Source organism: Oryzias latipes, chromosome 4 (assembly GCF_002234675.1).
Source record: "Oryzias latipes chromosome 4, ASM223467v1".
Taxonomy (NCBI): Eukaryota; Metazoa; Chordata; class Actinopteri; order Beloniformes; family Adrianichthyidae; genus Oryzias; species Oryzias latipes.
The window spans coordinates 7,163,223-7,179,648 of NC_019862.2; the positions used below are offsets into that span (position 1 = coordinate 7,163,223).

General features: G+C 43.3%; 1 protein-coding gene across 1 annotated transcript in view; it reads right to left on the reverse strand.

Annotated features, from left to right (window-relative positions):
* polrmt (RNA polymerase mitochondrial) overlaps positions 1-16,426 on the reverse strand; it is a 33,604-nt gene that overhangs the window by 9,233 nt on the left and 7,945 nt on the right. The window contains exons 5-15 of the mRNA XM_023954091.1: positions 14,629-14,815; positions 12,264-12,413; positions 10,726-10,893; positions 9,378-9,548; positions 8,855-9,094; positions 6,482-7,267; positions 6,210-6,332; positions 4,540-4,662; positions 3,955-4,134; positions 2,202-2,288; positions 1,435-1,548 (exon numbers count right to left, since the gene is read on the reverse strand). Coding sequence (XP_023809859.1) covers positions 1,435-1,548; positions 2,202-2,288; positions 3,955-4,134; positions 4,540-4,662; positions 6,210-6,332; positions 6,482-7,267; positions 8,855-9,094; positions 9,378-9,548; positions 10,726-10,893; positions 12,264-12,413; positions 14,629-14,815 — 2,329 coding nt within the window. The remainder of the gene's footprint in view (positions 1-1,434; positions 1,549-2,201; positions 2,289-3,954; positions 4,135-4,539; positions 4,663-6,209; positions 6,333-6,481; positions 7,268-8,854; positions 9,095-9,377; positions 9,549-10,725; positions 10,894-12,263; positions 12,414-14,628; positions 14,816-16,426) is intronic.

A 16,426-nucleotide genomic window follows, 5' to 3' on the forward strand; every position in this document is an offset into this window, starting at 1 on the left:
ATTACCAAATGAAAGAGAATGTTTAGTTGTGAACGTTCATTCAAAGCGGGCTCAGAAACGCGCGATTGAGCGACCATTTCCAATAAAAAAGGTCAACATCATCACACGTGTGTGCGTTCAGTACTCTCATGAGTCACTACACAACTTATTAAGTCCGTTTTCGGGCTCTGTGTACAAAACGCGCATCATTGAACGCACAACAAAAGTAAAACCAGTTGAACTTTGACAAATAGTGCCGTGATCATGAAGGAGAAATGAATAATTGTGGTTTGTGACACCAAGTTTTACATATATGGGAATAAAGCGGTGAAGGAAAAAGCCTGGAGCAGAGTGACCAGATTTACACCACCTCAACATTTCACACCAAACCTATTCCAACTGTAGGAGGCGGACAAGCGCTAGTAAACAATAAAATAAAAAAAAGAATAAGCCCCTCCCTGATCGTCCCGCGTAAACACCAAACGTGACTACAGCTGTTTTTTCGTTTTGTTTACTCTCTGGTTTTTCATTCTCTAGACTGATCCTAATAGTTTAGTCCCATTTCTCATTGAATAATCAAACCCCAAAACATGAACACCTGCTTAAATATTTGAAGGTTGGTGGAATCGATGAAAAGTTTTTGCGCAGGAAGTTTTGATGTTTGAAATGAGAGGTTGTAAAATTAGTGCTGGTGTTTAGGTCTTAGTTCATATTACTCTGTGTTTGCAACAACCTGTGAAACTCTAAATATGAAAAGTGGACGGTAAAAACCCTAATTACAAAAAGGTTATAACCTAACTGACAAGTATGCAAAGAATTCTTTAATAGGTTAAAGATAAAAACTACATCTGTTTTCTATTGACTTCATATTATTACAGCTGACTACAAAGGTCATCTTTAGCTGCATATCAGATCAAAATTACCTAGTGGGATGACAGAAACCACAGCGTCTCCATCTGCGTTACAGTTCTCCTGTGATAATTTATCTTACTAAAAAACAGTTTTTTAGTTTAATGACAGTTATGCAGAACAGTATAACTCATGTGTGTCATCACAGATGACTAGGAACCAAAACATTTTATTAGCAAGCAGAGACTGATTTTAAAATTTTATATTTGAATTTTTTTATTCTGTATTTCTATTTGTATTTTGTATATTGTCTTTTACCTGTGTTTTATATTCTGATTTGCCCTTTTTACTTGTTAAAATCTCTTTTCAACAACTTTGTCAAATGACTGCAGATGAAAACTAGCCTCCAGCTAAAATCTGACATATTTACATTTGTTTTAAATGATCATTTATATGCATTAATGCCCCTTTCTTAATAAATAAATGCTCAAATTAAGGGAAAAGTTTTCCAAAATGTCTGACATTATTCTACATTTGTGCAGATGTTCTCACTCTAACCCACAAACTGCTGCAGCCCATCATTTTCTGTGAAGAGCTGGGGCTTACCACTTGGTTGCGTGTGCGATGGTAGGGCTGAATGATGGGTAAACCCAGGGGGGTCACCCACTCCACGGTGTGGCCGCACTTCGAGATGAGCCTGGCGCTCTCCGTCAGCCAATCCTGCGACATTAGGACGCCAGCAGAGACACGAAACATCACAAAACACAGCATGACGATGGGCATGTGTGTCTACGATGTGTGAAATGACCAAACTTCTCAGTTCATCCATGTTTTAGGTGAAATTTGGGGGGGGGGCTTAAAGTTCTGTTTACATATGGGTCTCCCATATCAGTATTAACTACAGTATAGGCTCAATCATACAGGAAGGCTTTAGGTCTCGGTTACAGAGAGAGATGGTGTCTGCCTCCTGAACCGAACAGCAAATCGATTCGACAAAATCCAGTTTAAACCAAATTCTAGTTTGTTTGACATGAAAAAGCCTCACAAACTGCTGGTTCTGGTGTTTTCTAAGCTAAATTTCTTTTATTCTGAAGACTAATGTATTGTTATCAGCAGAATTGGTCTTTTGCAGTTTGCTGCAGTAAAGGCCACAGAAGGCCGACCCGGTGCCGCCATCGTCAGCCCGGCTTCAGATCTATGATCTGCAGAGTAAAATAACATCTGCTTTTGTTTTTGCACATCTATGGAGACTTTCAAGCATTAGTTCTTCAAGCCCAGTTCCCCTAAAGACCAGAATCTGGAGACTTTTATTTTTGCCGCTCAAACAGAACCCACCATATTGTCAAAGTCAGTTCGTTCCCCCCTGAACTCACCTGGATCTCTCTGGTTCCTGTAAACATCTCCTTCAAGCCATTGAACACCAGGCGCACCAGGTAATGGGAAGCATCCCATATATGCTCCTACAAACACAGACATAGGGGGTTCATGACTTTTAGAACTATGATCCGGTTTGTGGCATTTTATTAGAAATGTAGTTTCCCAAAAAGGAGCTTCAAGCAGATTCATGTTGAGGGCATCTTTAACAACAAACTTGCATCCATCGCTAGTTCTTCATGGAAAAGGAGCAAAATGTACAAAAAGCAGATGCAGATGACGGCGATCTAAACTCTCCTCTGCTGGAATCGCACGCTTCACCTCTGGTCTCATTTTACTGCATTATTGACTGAAACACGGTCGTCTCATCGGAGTCCGTGTGGCTCGCAGTGACGCGACGCCTCGTGTCACTAACAAAGTCAAATGTAACTAAATAAAATGCACGTACTGCAAAAACCAGCTCCATTGCCATAAGCTGTTTTTGCAGAAATGCTTAACTGGTAAAGCTGCAGATGCAGAACATCTTGAAAGAAGAAGAAAATGTCTCCAGTTTGTCTAAAAATCTACCATAAAAGCTTGCATAGTGTTTATTTTTAGCTAAATGTGCCAAATTCACTAATGAATGGCTAAAAATAAGGCTAAGTACCAAAATTATCTATAAAAACAGTGAGAAAACTGGAATTAGCCAAAACACATCAAATGCATTATTCCTACTACAAGAGCTTGTCATATTTAAATTCAGTGGGCGGGGCTAAAATGCTTGTTCTCTTTAGCAAGATGTTTGGGAGTGTGAGAGCGGCACAGGAATCCAGACCAAAGCTGCATGGTTGAATACTTTATGCAGAGTCTAATGAGGTCTGATCAGAATCCATCACTAACATCCAAAACTATTTAGAAATTCTGGACTCCAATGTCTCTACTCTGGTTTAAAGGAGGAATGTTTGTTCTTAAACGTGTGGAAGGACATAAGAGAGTTAAAGCAACAACTCCACTGTAAGACTCCTAAATGTGAATCATCTATAAAAGACAAAAGCGTTTCAAGACAACAAAAACGTTCACCAAAGTCAGAACAATATAAAAATAGAATCATTGCTGAAGTTATTGTAGTTTAAAGTTTCTATTATAATATATTATAGTGGGAAAAATTACGAGAATTTTACTGAATTGCTGAAAAACTAAGAGTTGATTAAAACAAAGCTAAAAATTTTACTATCTTAAAAACCAGCATGTCTGCCAAATATATGAAATGCTAAACAAGTGCAGAACAATAAGAATGTAAAAAGATAATAAAAATATTTTTGGCAATAGTAAAATAATAATCTGTGAACAGAAAAAAAGCCGTTTTATAGCAGCAGATTTTCTGAGCTTTTTCTTTTTCTTTCTTCTGTCAGAGTTAAATTCAACGACATTGACGGCAGATGAACGCTTCTGTCCTTCAGCAGAAGAGGCAGCTAACTTCAGAAGGTGGGAGGGGCCAAGTTACAGCTGTTGTTGAGAAAAACAACATTACAGTCTGCAGAATTTTCCCGGAGCAAAAGAGTCTTTATGTCCAAAGAGCGGCTCGGCCTGAGAGCTTCCTGTGCCGAGTTGGAAACAAAGGATGTGCCGCTCAGAGGACGGAGACTCGGCTTCAGAATGATGGCGCCCTGCAGCTCAGGACAGCGTTTGCTCTGTGCGTCCACAGAAAGTCTTCAGAGGAGGCTGGGGGAGGAGCACGAGGAGATCAGAAAACCCAACCCACTCCTGCCGTACCTTGGGAAAGTTTTCAATCTCTTTCAGCCTTTTTTCGATCTGGAGGCGTCCCCCGTAGCGCGTGACCCCGTACACCACGGTCATCACTGTCTGTTTGACCACCTTCCTGCTGATAAAGCCCTCCAGCACCTGGGCGATCTTCAGACCATCTCTGGCATCCCGAGCTCGCAGCTCCTCCACCTGAGAGGACAGGAGGTGGAGGTTAAGTGGGCAAAATGCTCAAAAAAGGACTGTGGCGGTTTTTCATCTGATGTTCTGGTGGCTTCTGTCTCAAACAGCAGATATCGATGGAGTCATGAACCCTCTATTTAGTCTGACCGTTTAGATTTCACAGCCAGACATCGTCTAATAATAACCACAGTCAGGTAACTTCATCAAATCCTCTCCTGTTACAGTCAGTGGCCCCCCCCTTCCAGAAGCATCAGATGATCACAGTTTAGACTGATGTGTTTCTGCAGGTCTGACAGAGGATCTAAGTTCTTGAACTCAAAGCAGAGGATGATCTTTAGCCGTAAACACAAAGACCTTCATTTTTCTGCCTCTGCCTTCTGGAACTGAACGCCCTGAGAGAAAAAGGAGCAGAACCTGCTGTGCCACCCCGCTGTAGACATCCTGGGGCACGTCGCAGGGCACCAGGTTGACTGACGTGGCCCCGATCACATCTCTGCCCAGAGCTGCATAGTGTTGGAGGCCATTACAGGAACCATCCTGAGGAAGAGGAAGGGAAGATGAAGAGGACTTTACTATACATGAACGTGGGATTATCAGGCTCCTATAGTTCATCTTATCTGCAAAAACCCCCCTGAAAAGTTTGAGGTTCCTCAACTCTGAGCAGCAGCCAAGAGTCTGCATTTTAGCAGCTTTAACACTTTTTAAAAAATGAAACCATTTCTAGGTCCATTATGAAGAACCTTCAAATGAAACCTTTAACCTGTAGCTGTTTTTAACTTTTTAATGTTTTTTTTAAATTGATACCAAACGTCTTGGGTGTGTGTAACTTTTTTGCCTCTTGGCCAGTACTTTTGCGGATAAAAAATGGTAAATAAAGAAATAAATAAAAAAGGAGGAGGAGGGGGGTGGTGGTCCTGAATCCTTTATGGCAGTAAAGCTGACATAGGCATCCTAACTGGGTGAAAGGTCAATATGGGGTCAAATCAGGATAAACTTAAATATGAAAAGGAAAAGAAAAAAAAGACATTTTGAAAACAATTTTTAACCAGAGAGAATATTGAAAATTTAAAAAACAAATTCTCTCCCAAAGTTTGGTATATTGGAGGAGCGATGACACAGACAACAGATGCTGTTGTGGAGCAGAATGACGTCACCATAACCTCTGTCACCCCATGTCAATCATGTCCCAAAATTAAGCTCAACTCCAAAAATGAAGAGTCTGAACTAAAAACTGTAAAGTAAGAGCAAAGAGAGAAAAAAAAACAAAAGAAAACAAAGTTGAAAATACAAAACAGCAATTGTTACTAGTAAACCTTTGACATTTGGTAACAGGTTGGCCAAATCTGAATTCTTCCCAACCCTACATTTAGCCCTCCAAACAGAGAGTTATGGTGCAGAAATGCGTTTCTCCTTCCTCCACATATACTGGCGAAGTAGCCCTAAGCTAGTTCCTGCTACTCCTCCATAAAAAGCCTTTTGGGCACCACTACGGCTTTAAATGCCCCAACAATTGGAGGGTGAAGCCGTAGGTGTAGGGGAAGAATTCCGATTTGAGCTCTTCAAATTTAAACATTTTATTTTCAAATTTACAATAATTTCAAAATTTTACTTAAGTTTACAATGCTTATTCTTTTAACTTTCATTCACTTTAAGCTGATCCTGATTTTACCTCACAGGTCAGCAGCACAGCTCAGTTTAAATCCAGATTTACAGATTTCAAGGTTTGGTTGTTTGGGTTTCATTGAAGAATTTTAAATGCAGATGTGAATGCAGACGCCATGAATTTGATTTCACTTCATGGATGCCAAATGTTTAGATGCCTAAAGAAAATATAATCAATAAATAATCTTAGATTATTACTTTTTGCCGGTTTCTGCACAACTAATTTCCACAAAACGAGCATATCAGGGACAAATAGTTACTGATAGGATTGTAATGAATCACTTTAAAAACGATTCAATTCCTAGTAGATATGAGTTCATTTTGAACGATCCGAGTCTTTGTGGCTGCTTCCTGTTTGGAACGCCAGCAGGGAGGAGTCAGTCATTCTAGTTGTCACATACAGGCCGGCTGGCTTTTCGTACCTGGTGAACAGGAAAATGAGAGACGAACTTGGCGGGATCAGGCGACCTCGCAGCTCTGGCTATCTCCATGCAGCAGGCCAGCGCCTGCCAGGGCTCGTCTGCATTCATCCACCACTTCCTACCCTGAGGACGACACATGCAAGACCATCATCCTCCTGCCTACAAACCTTCCTGGAAACTTCCTTTGAGGAGGAGATTATGTAGGAGATAAAAGGCAAGCATCCAACATTCTTAATAAAAGCATCAAAGAGAAGATTTGAAGGTGCACCGACGTGTAACGGGTTGTCTGCAGAATCCAGGATGTCCTCCATGATGCTGTTGGCATACTGCAGCCGCCCCTGCAGCGAGCTCCTCTTCTTCAATCCTGTCAGGTTGACTAAATGGATCTTGAGCCAGTCCAGGCCTTTAGGACCCAGAGGCTTTCCCTCTGCGAACACCAGCATGGCCCGCGTGACATCACTCCCCAGGTGGTTGAAGTAGGGGGGACACGGGTAGGTCCGTCCCCTAAAGTCCATGTTGTGGGGGAACCAGAAGGTTTCCTCCCGCATGTGGTGAGCTATGGAGAGCTTGTAGAGAGCATCCATGCGCAGGCTGTGCATCTCACTGCCTTTCTTCTTGGCATTGATCACCTCGCGTTTCATGAGGGCTTTCTGACTCGCCGTGTAGGCGGGGTCTTGAGGGTTGAAGTGAGGTATTTTGGGAGCTTCTGACATGGGGGGAGGGATGTCCAACTTATCACTTCCGCGATCGTTGAATATGGAGATGATGATGTCCAACAACGGCTTGTTGATCTTCCAGGCACAGTTACCCAGCTGGTTCAGGGAGTCAAACACCGGCTCAAGGTGCTGGGATTTCTCCAACAGCTGCTCGTGCTGCGTGGCGCCCTCCACTGTGCGCATCAGCTTCGTCGGCGTCAGCACATAGGCGCCAAACTTCACTGAGGTCCAGGGCACCGGGGGACACAACATGGGCATCACATACGAGTCAAAGGTCAGTCTGGTCTCCATGGCCTCCTGCTGCATCTGAACCAGGATGGGGTGGGGTTTGATGAAACCAACCTGTGGAGAACAACGCCATGAGAACCTCAAAGAAACGTTCATCCTTCCTCTTCTGACCATGCAGCTACCAGAGATGCAGATGTTTCTTCAGAAAAAGGCAAAGCCGCCCATGAAAAGTTCAGAGCACGGCTGCCCAATCCTGGTCCTCAAGATCTACCATCCTGCCCGTTCTCCAGCTCTCCCTGTTCTCCAGCTCTCCCTGCACTTCCTGCTGCTGATTATCTGGACCAGGCATGCTCAATACATCAGAGTAAAGTCAGGTAATCCACAGTGAAGAAAGAAGTGGAACACAGGCAGGGTAGAACTCGAGGACAAAGTCTGAGCAGCCCTGGTTTAGAGAAACAGAGACCCACAGACTCTGCTTCCATCGCTCTGAGGACCAATTATCGACGCTGCAGATTCAAATCAAAGCATTTCAGACACGCAGGAGTCTGCAATCAGAGCTGCTCCACAGGACTTTCTCTAACATTATCCTGATACAAAACATATGTTATAAAGTTAGGAAACCTTCTCTGTAGAATTTGGATATGGATGGCTAAAAACTGCATCGTCATCATTAAAAAAAACATTGGGAACGCTTTGAAAATAGATCAAAAGATGATCGGAGTGGGAACTTCAGGTAAAAAACTAAAAATCTAAATTGAACTATCCATTTATTTTAGGCTAAACTTTAAGGTACCCAAACTAAAAACAGTTCTGTAGGTCCAGATGTGACCCAGAAGAATCTGTAACCACAGAAAACAGTTTAACTGGGAAATTCCAGCTTTAAGTGGAGGAAGGTCTGCATCCGCTGGCAGTGACCTGACAGAATCACCTTGGCGTTGCTTCGATGAGCCAGACTCTCAAGCTGGGCTGAAAAATCATTAGGACCCCCTCAGTAGACACAGAGGCTCTACGCCATGAAGGAAAAATAAATAAACAAGGTCCTAATGATTGACTGTCAGTTTACACTGAACTCTTAGGTAAGTCCACCTCTTTTCTCCCAGCATGCCCCACCAGTCCTCCTGTAAATCAGTCAGCCAATCGGGGTCCAGTACAAAGGATTCAGCCTACACATTGCTATGCCTCTTTGGAGCGTCACGCTGAGATGCTGAAGAGCTCAAAGCCTCATCATAGTTAAGCAAGAAAACGTTTGAGCGGATTTGTGTAAATTTATCACAGAGAAACTAAAATCAAGTATTTTTAACCCTTGTACTATCTTGTGGGGTCACAATGACCCCACCCTTACATTGACGTGTTCTCCCTACCATGACAAAGGTGGATAAAGGTGGAAAGATTTCATGTAATCCATGGACACCAGTGAAGATCACAAATCATTGAGGAATAAAGGTTCAGCGCACTGTTTAGTGGGTCTAGATGACCCCACTCCCAACGTTAAAGTGCTTAGGATAGCACAAGGGTTAAAATGTGCTTTCCTCAGTTTTTTTTGCTCTGAATCTTTATAATTATTGAAAAAAACATCCTGAAGTTCCTTAATGTCATCCCAGATGAAAATCCAGACCCCTATAAATCCTGTTACCAGGACAGAAAACCCGTTCAGTGTGTGTGGAAATGAACTCCACGGAACATCCTGAGCAGCAACAGTACCTGCCGGGTGCTGCGAAAGGTGTACATGTGGTAAAGGATGGGGATGAGCTTCCGGTCCTGGGACGGGTTCAGGATGTCACTGTTGATCTTCAGGTTCTTCACCATGATGTCCACCAGGTGGGTGCCGAGCTCCAGAGTGACGATGTGGGGCCAGCTGGTGTCGTCTCCCTGCAGGGAGGGGCCCGAGCTCTGCTCCATCTGCAGCCTGGTCCACTGCTCCCTGGGGAGGACGCGGGAGACCTGCAACACAGGAGCGGCACGGCGTTCACCTCCTCAGGCATGGCTGAGTTCAGGAGAGACTTTCACGTCAGACTGATTGGAAGGAGAATAAGTCTTGGGAGACCATGAGGAAAAGGGTCTAGAAGAGAAACCCTACCCCACCAGAAGGACTAGGACAAAGGTAAAGGACCTTCAGCCTCTCAGGGACCTACGACCTCTGAGTCTTAGTCCTGCTTTAAATTTAAAGGCATATCTTTGGTTTGGTTGTAGAGATTTGGCAAAGATCTGGTTTGCTTCTTCTCACCTTGGTGTCTTTAGCCAGCAGCTCAGTATAAGCACTGTAGATGCTTCCTAGTTTCTCCACCGCCTGGTTCTCGAACTTTTGCCGGACACAGTACTTGGTGTAGACCCGGTGCCCCAGGTCACGCGCCAAAACCTTCAGCGACTCTCCACTGGGGGGCATATTGGCCACACTCTGGACAAACATGACAGAAGGGTCACACACACGTGTGCCATAAGGCAGATCATGGTTTCTAAAGGGTTGTGATAACAATGGTAACTGTATTTCATTCTGTCCCGCAGGAGCAGCAGCAGCCGTTCTAGACTGAAGGACCAGATTTTATTTTTTAAATTCAGTTCTTTCTCTGCCTTTGAGCAAAAAAATAAATAAAAAAATTATCCCCACCACAAAATCCCCAAAATTTACACACCTAATACCCGATGAAAAAGATTATGGGATGGCCACAGAACCTAGAGCTTGCTGGCCATTTATTTTTTTGGCAAATTGTGAAATTAGGCGATTTTCCCATTTTCGCACAATCTTGGGAATAAAAACCTTTTGTTAAAGGGTAAGTAAGAAGGGGGTAATGGGGGGCAGTGAGGGCGGTTAGCGCCTGCAGGACATAACAACGCGGCTCATAGCTTTACTTCATTTTGATTTAATTTTGTTCAGAAGGTTCTATTCATGTGGGGTTTTTTTAAATGCAGAAAATCTGACCTAAAATCAACCTAAAGGAGGAAAGAAAACCCAGCACAAATCAGGAAGTGTAATCTGAAGGCACGGACTCCTTGACACGTGACAGGTTGAGCCTGTAGTCCTAGTTTTTACTTAACCCTAGAACACTTTCACTATAAAAGTTACACCATAACCTTCTCCGGGGAATTTTTACCCAATATAATATACCCAACAAAATGTATTGGTCATGAAAAATAGGTCAAAACATGACAACACATAATACATTAGAGTGGTTTTCTTTTATCTTGCGCTATGTGTGACAAAATGAAAAAGAAAAAAATAGTAAGTTCCTAAAAACATGCTCAATAATTACTGAAAATTTAGGAATTTGAGAACCAAGAATTCTTAAAAAATAATAAAATGATCCTACAAACTTAGTCTTTGGTCCATCCATTCCTGGGACGTGTGACACTTCCCTGGTGAGGGACAGACTCCTAGACACGCCACATTTTGAAAGTCATGTAAATAGTTTTGCCCAGGTGAAAATCACCTGGCAATGGTGATCTAGGGTTAAGATCAATACGATCAGGAGCCAGAGATCTTTGAAGCAAAGACATTTGTCTGCTTCTCCATCAGTGAGGGCTGTGTAGGAACCGTCTGGACATACTAATGGACTAAACAGGCCCCCCGACGTTACCTGTATCATGATGTCCACATACTCCCCGTCCTCCAGCAGACACAGATAGGGGTAGAGGTTGAGCCTGTAGTCCCTGGTGTTGGTGTTTGCCAGGATCATTTTGCTCTCCCTCAGGGCCTGATGGAGGATCTTCTCCCAGTGTGTCCGCTGCTCTGCCAGCAGCTCCCTCTGAAACAAACACCGTCTCTTAGTGGGGAGGGCACAAAGTCAGAGCTCCTGCAGCACAGAAAGCATCTCACTTCCACGCTGAGGGGTAACAGATGCCGTCCGTCTGGTGTTTTTGAAAGTATGGCTTTGTCCCGCAGAGTCCATTGACCGTATAATAGAACTGGACGAATCGCGTGGGACATCATCCAGAATTATTTTTTATTGACAAAATTGAGGTTTGCAATATCTGGAACATCTATATAAACTGTTCAACAAATTATAGTCAGAAGGTACAAAGAAACGGAAATTTAAAAAATAAAAAAGTAAATTCAAGACAAGGAATAAAAGTGATTGCTTAAATAACAGAAAATTAAAAATACAAAAAACATAAAAAAGGGGATACATAGATATGATATTAATGATTAAATTGGGGTTAATCCAAAATCTATAAATCACAGCCTCGCTTCCGGTTCCATCCAAATGAAGTCAATTCAGTCGCCATTTTTCAGCAAAACGTCCTTCACCATGTTGGAACCAGACGACCTCAGTAAGCCGTGATTGGTCCGTCTACGTTTCTAAAGCCACCACTCTCTCCAATCAGGAGGGAGTACGTTAGAAATCCACACCCCTTCCACTAAAAGGGAACTCGGGAGAATCTGTCAATCAAACACTTCAAACGTTCGACTTGAGGCCGCCTATTTTTACTGAGGCGTCTGATTAGTCAGTTTATGACTTGAATAACTTACTTTACAGCAAAAATATCATGAAAAAAACACGAGTACTAGCAAAATTATGTTAATAAGATTTATCAGATCAAGAACAGTTATTTTGATGAACATAATGACTGAGTAACAGCTGTTATTTCTCAATAGAAGTCTATGGGATTTCGGCTTTTTGGGACCAGCGGGTACTTCCTGTTTGGAACGCCGGGGGGAGTGGGAGGGGTCACTTATACTGTCAGTGGCAGATTCATTGAAAACAGTAAAATTCCTTTAAAAGCAGCAGGAGAAGCAGAAGTAAAACATCTCTGGTGTTACTTTTGCATGAAAATGTGGGAACTGACCCTCTGCAAAGTATGAATCCACCCCTCTAACAGGGGGCATATGTGGAGCAGAACCCACCCCTCCAATAATGGTATCAATTCCAAATGCTGCTGAAACAATGTTTAATTAATGGAGATGTTATCAAAAACATAACGTTAGTAAAAAACGTATCAAATCAATCGGAATGTAAATAATCGGCTTCTGTGCGTCTTAGATTTTCACTTTTATTGTTTTACGTCTGTAAAGCCCTTTTTGTTACTGCATGAGAAGTGCTTTATAAATAAAGTTTGATTCAGATGTTTGGTAAGAATTTGGCTACTTTAATATGAGCACAGAGGTCATCTTTACCATTTTTCTCATGTTTTCTGTGACGGGCTTAGTGGTCTCCACAGAGTCGATGGTGACGGTGCACGCCCGCTCCACGCTCAGCTGCTGCTGGAAACGCTCCAGGAGCTCCTCCTGACTCAGAGCCAGCTTAGGGTAGCTGTGATGTTCCCTCTAGACGGTGACAGAGCAGAAACAAACAGCTGTGTGAGAACCCGTGACCTGTGTGACCTCAGAGGAAAAACTGAAGCTGTGATGCTCAGAAGAAGAACCACAAATCCAGATGAATGCAGAGTCTAGTCTGTCAGTTACATGGCAGCATCACCCTCAGGAGGGGGGAGGGGGTGGTGGGGTTCAGGCCAATAAAGTAAATGGCGTGTACTTGTATAGTGCTTTTCTACCTACAACTACAAAGCGCTTTTACAGTCACAGACCCATTCACCCAGTCACACACATTCACACACTGGTGGCCGCTCCGCTGCCAAACACAGGCGCCCGCCTACCACCAGAGGCAAGGTGGGGTTCAGTGTCTTGCCCAAGGACACTTCGACTCATGGGCGTGCAAGGCGGGAATTGAACCTGCAACCTTACGATCATGGGTCGACCGTGCTACTGCTGCACCATGGCCGCCCCTTACTTATTAAAGAGTCTTTAAATAGTCTACGTCTCTCAAGGCAAGCTTATTTGTTGCTTAAAATCAACAATTATTGCTAATATTCCTACTTTCTTCTATAATCAAACCCCTATCTTTACTTTTTGATTTTCATTGATTTTATGAAGGTACAGATCTGCAAAAAATGGAAAGAAAACAGAAACAGTTTTTTTTTAAAGTTAACATTCAGGTTTTTCTAAATCTGTCCCGAAATACAAAACATTTTATTAAAACATGTACTGTTTTTATTGTTTCTTTCCCTCTTTGCTTTCAGTTTTTCAATTTACAGTTTCAACTCAGACTGTTTTCAGAGTCGACCCTATTTTTACGTCGGGGTGGGGCTTTGAGTCTGTTGGCTACGGGAACGTGATTGACATCAGGTGACAGAGGTTATGGTGATGTTATTTCCAGCCCAGAGAGGTGTCTTTTGTTGACGCCAGCTGTATCATCCCTCCCCAGATGTGGTCTAAAGTAAGGAGGACTATGTTGTACAGTATGTGACCAACATAAACTTTACAGCAGAAAAAAAGCTTAACTTCAACGTCATTGAAAGGAATTTGGGCCAATTTCCCAGAAAAACAGAATACAAGAGAAATAGATGATCTCCAATGACCAGATGAAAGAAGATCAAAGGCATTTTGTAGGAAACAAAACTTCATCAAAATTCACCCCAACAAGCAATGCGCTAATTAGACGGAGCTTCTGCAGCAAACAGCGAGTCCTCCTGGGAACAGGCTGTCTGCCTGCATGTTATCATCTGGACCACTTACAGGCAGCTTTTAGGGGGTTGGGGGGTGGGGGGGCACACAATTCATCTCAGATCATCAACCGGCTACCTTTACAGGCGCCACAGAGACACATCTGCTCTGCTGAATGCGGTCACTCGTGTCGACGATATGACACAGAACTGAGAACACCAGAACCCCTTTAGAGAAGAATGGAACACTCCAACCCTTCAGAAAGCTGTGTGAGAAGAAAGGACTAGAAGGACGCAGAAGAATAAACACAAGCAGGACCCTCAGAGGGCAGAAGGTGTTTGTGTAACAATGTGTTTTTAGTTTATGCATTTGTGGGGTTTTTTGGAGATGATTTTCATTGATTTTTCCATCTTGATCCAACGTTGGGGGCTTGTCTGGGATTAATTTAGATTGGTATTGATCAATAGAAGTCGGGTTTAGTTTGTACACCATAATGTATGTGTGATATCTAAAATGTAATGTCTTCTGCTGCCATGAGCCATCTGTGTACAGGTGAACAGATTCCTCAGGTAGACTCAAAGGATCCAACTGGTCTTGGTTCTGCTATTGGGGACTCAATGCTTTAGTTTCTTTGTTTTTTAGGGGAAATCTGGACGGACAGTTACTGCATTGGAGTAAAACTTTTATCACATTTACCCGTCTGAGTTCTGTGGATTTCAGTGGCTGTATCTTGAGAGGAGCGCAGGTGTGTCGGTTCCCTTGTGGCTCATACGGACACCTCCAGGGATGTCATGAAAATGGAATGTACCATTGTTGTGGGTATGGTATGTGTATCGCAAATTTTGTAGGGATAATGAAAGTTACACGCACTTAAAAAAAAAGTGCACTAATATTTTCTCTCTGTGGGATCACTGAGCGGTCTACGACCTTGTTTAACCATCTTCCACCCGCAGACTGCCCATATCCAGCCATAAGGACAGCTGTAAGGGTTACAGCAGGCCTGTGGACACACAAATATACAAAAACAAACACACACTACCTGAGTGTAGAAGTGATGAACCAGCGGTGACGGGCACTCATCTGTTAGCAGATGTGGGCGGGGCTCGTAACCTGGTTCCACAGCGCGAATGGCCTGCAGCATCATGTCCTTCTCATCTCGCCGGAACACACAGTCGCTGAAGAGGTCATCTAGGGTCAGACCATCCTCCTCCATCTGGTTCAGACACCTGTCAGTGGAAAAGCGGTTCTTCAGGTCCAGAGGCTGCGGTTCCACCAGCGTTTCGTCACGGATGAAGACGCTACTTTTTAAAGCAAACCCATTTGCTTTAAAAAGGTAGCTTTTTTTTTAAGGAACTGAAAAGGAAATTTGAAACATTTGGGATTGTGGGTATTGTAGGGTCAAACTTTGAAGAGTTTCATGTGTCACAAGTCTAATCAAGTAAACTGGGACGGCTCTGTTGTCTGCATTTGTTTGATTTGCGCTCAGATCCACTGATCCAGATCATCCGTTGATGAATTTGCATCCACAGACCTTCTGTCACCACTTGGCTTTGATGGACACCTTCACTGCCAACATGGAGACATGTTTATTTAATCAGTCCAAAGAGGCTGCAGGATCCAGAACACAAACCCTTTATGAAATCAGTAAACCTCTTAGATAATTCATCACTTTTCTGTCATGAAGCTCCTGATTCTCATTAATGGGACATTTTCTCTGGCGGCTCATTATGAGGCAAAAGCTAAAATAAATGCCGAAAACATGTTTTCGACGTTGTTTGCGGCTACTAGGTTGTACTGCGCCCTACAGGCCAACAGGGGAACAGCACGATCGAGTCGAGGTCTGAAGGGAAGGAAAGCCTTTTGTCCCAGACCACACAGAGGACAGCAGACTTCTTTAAGATGCTTAGAAACCAGGAGGCAGGGATGCGCATCGGGAGGAACAGGCTGGGATCTGCTCTCCAATCAGGAAATTAGAGAAGCGTCAAATAAACCAGCATGCAAGTGATGGCTTAAAAACGTCTTTCAGATAAGCTGAAAATGTCCAATTTCAAGGCAATTTTGCGCCTGTAGTCATAGTTGGAGCGAATGAGGGAGGCAGGAACAAAAACAGGATTAGTCTTAGAGCTGGCAGCTGGACCCAGAGGAACAAAGAGGGCAGGGAGGTCGGCACACAGAGCATAATCAGCCCGCTGATTGCTCTGCTGCACCCCAGGGAGCATGGAGCTCTGGAGGACGCAGCACTGCAGAGGATGAACGCACGCAGAACTGAGAGGAGAGGAGTGAAGGCGAGTGAAGGCAAGCATGCAGCGGAGGTGACTTCCATGCTGAGAGCAACCTCAGCAGCAATAATTAGCTGCAGAACTCAAACGGGGATAGAAACATCAGACGAGCAGGAACACGCCTCAGCAGAACAGGCAGGTCACTCCAGCACCCACCCTGATCCATACCAGCTCTTGCTCCGCCCCCCTGTCCTTCCACTGGACCGCGCTGCAGATGATGATCTGCCCGTCACTACTAAAGACAGCCTTCTCAAGCTCCTACAGATGTTTTGGTTCAGGAAGGCCTCTGAGCAGACCTGATCCTGCCTTTTTCCAGCTCCATATCCTCTTCTATGACCCCCCCAAACTAAATAAATACATTTAGAAATTCTCTTCACTTCAAATTCAAAAAAAGTCTGGTTCTGGAGCAGTTGTTATTTATTCTGTATAATATCTAAGAAGTTTCTGTTGAAAACTATTTTATTTGCAGATGATACAAATTTGGAAGAGCTTTTAAATGCAGCTAAAAAGTTAACCTGAAATTGAAATCAGACTAAGTATATAGTATTTAGATATAGA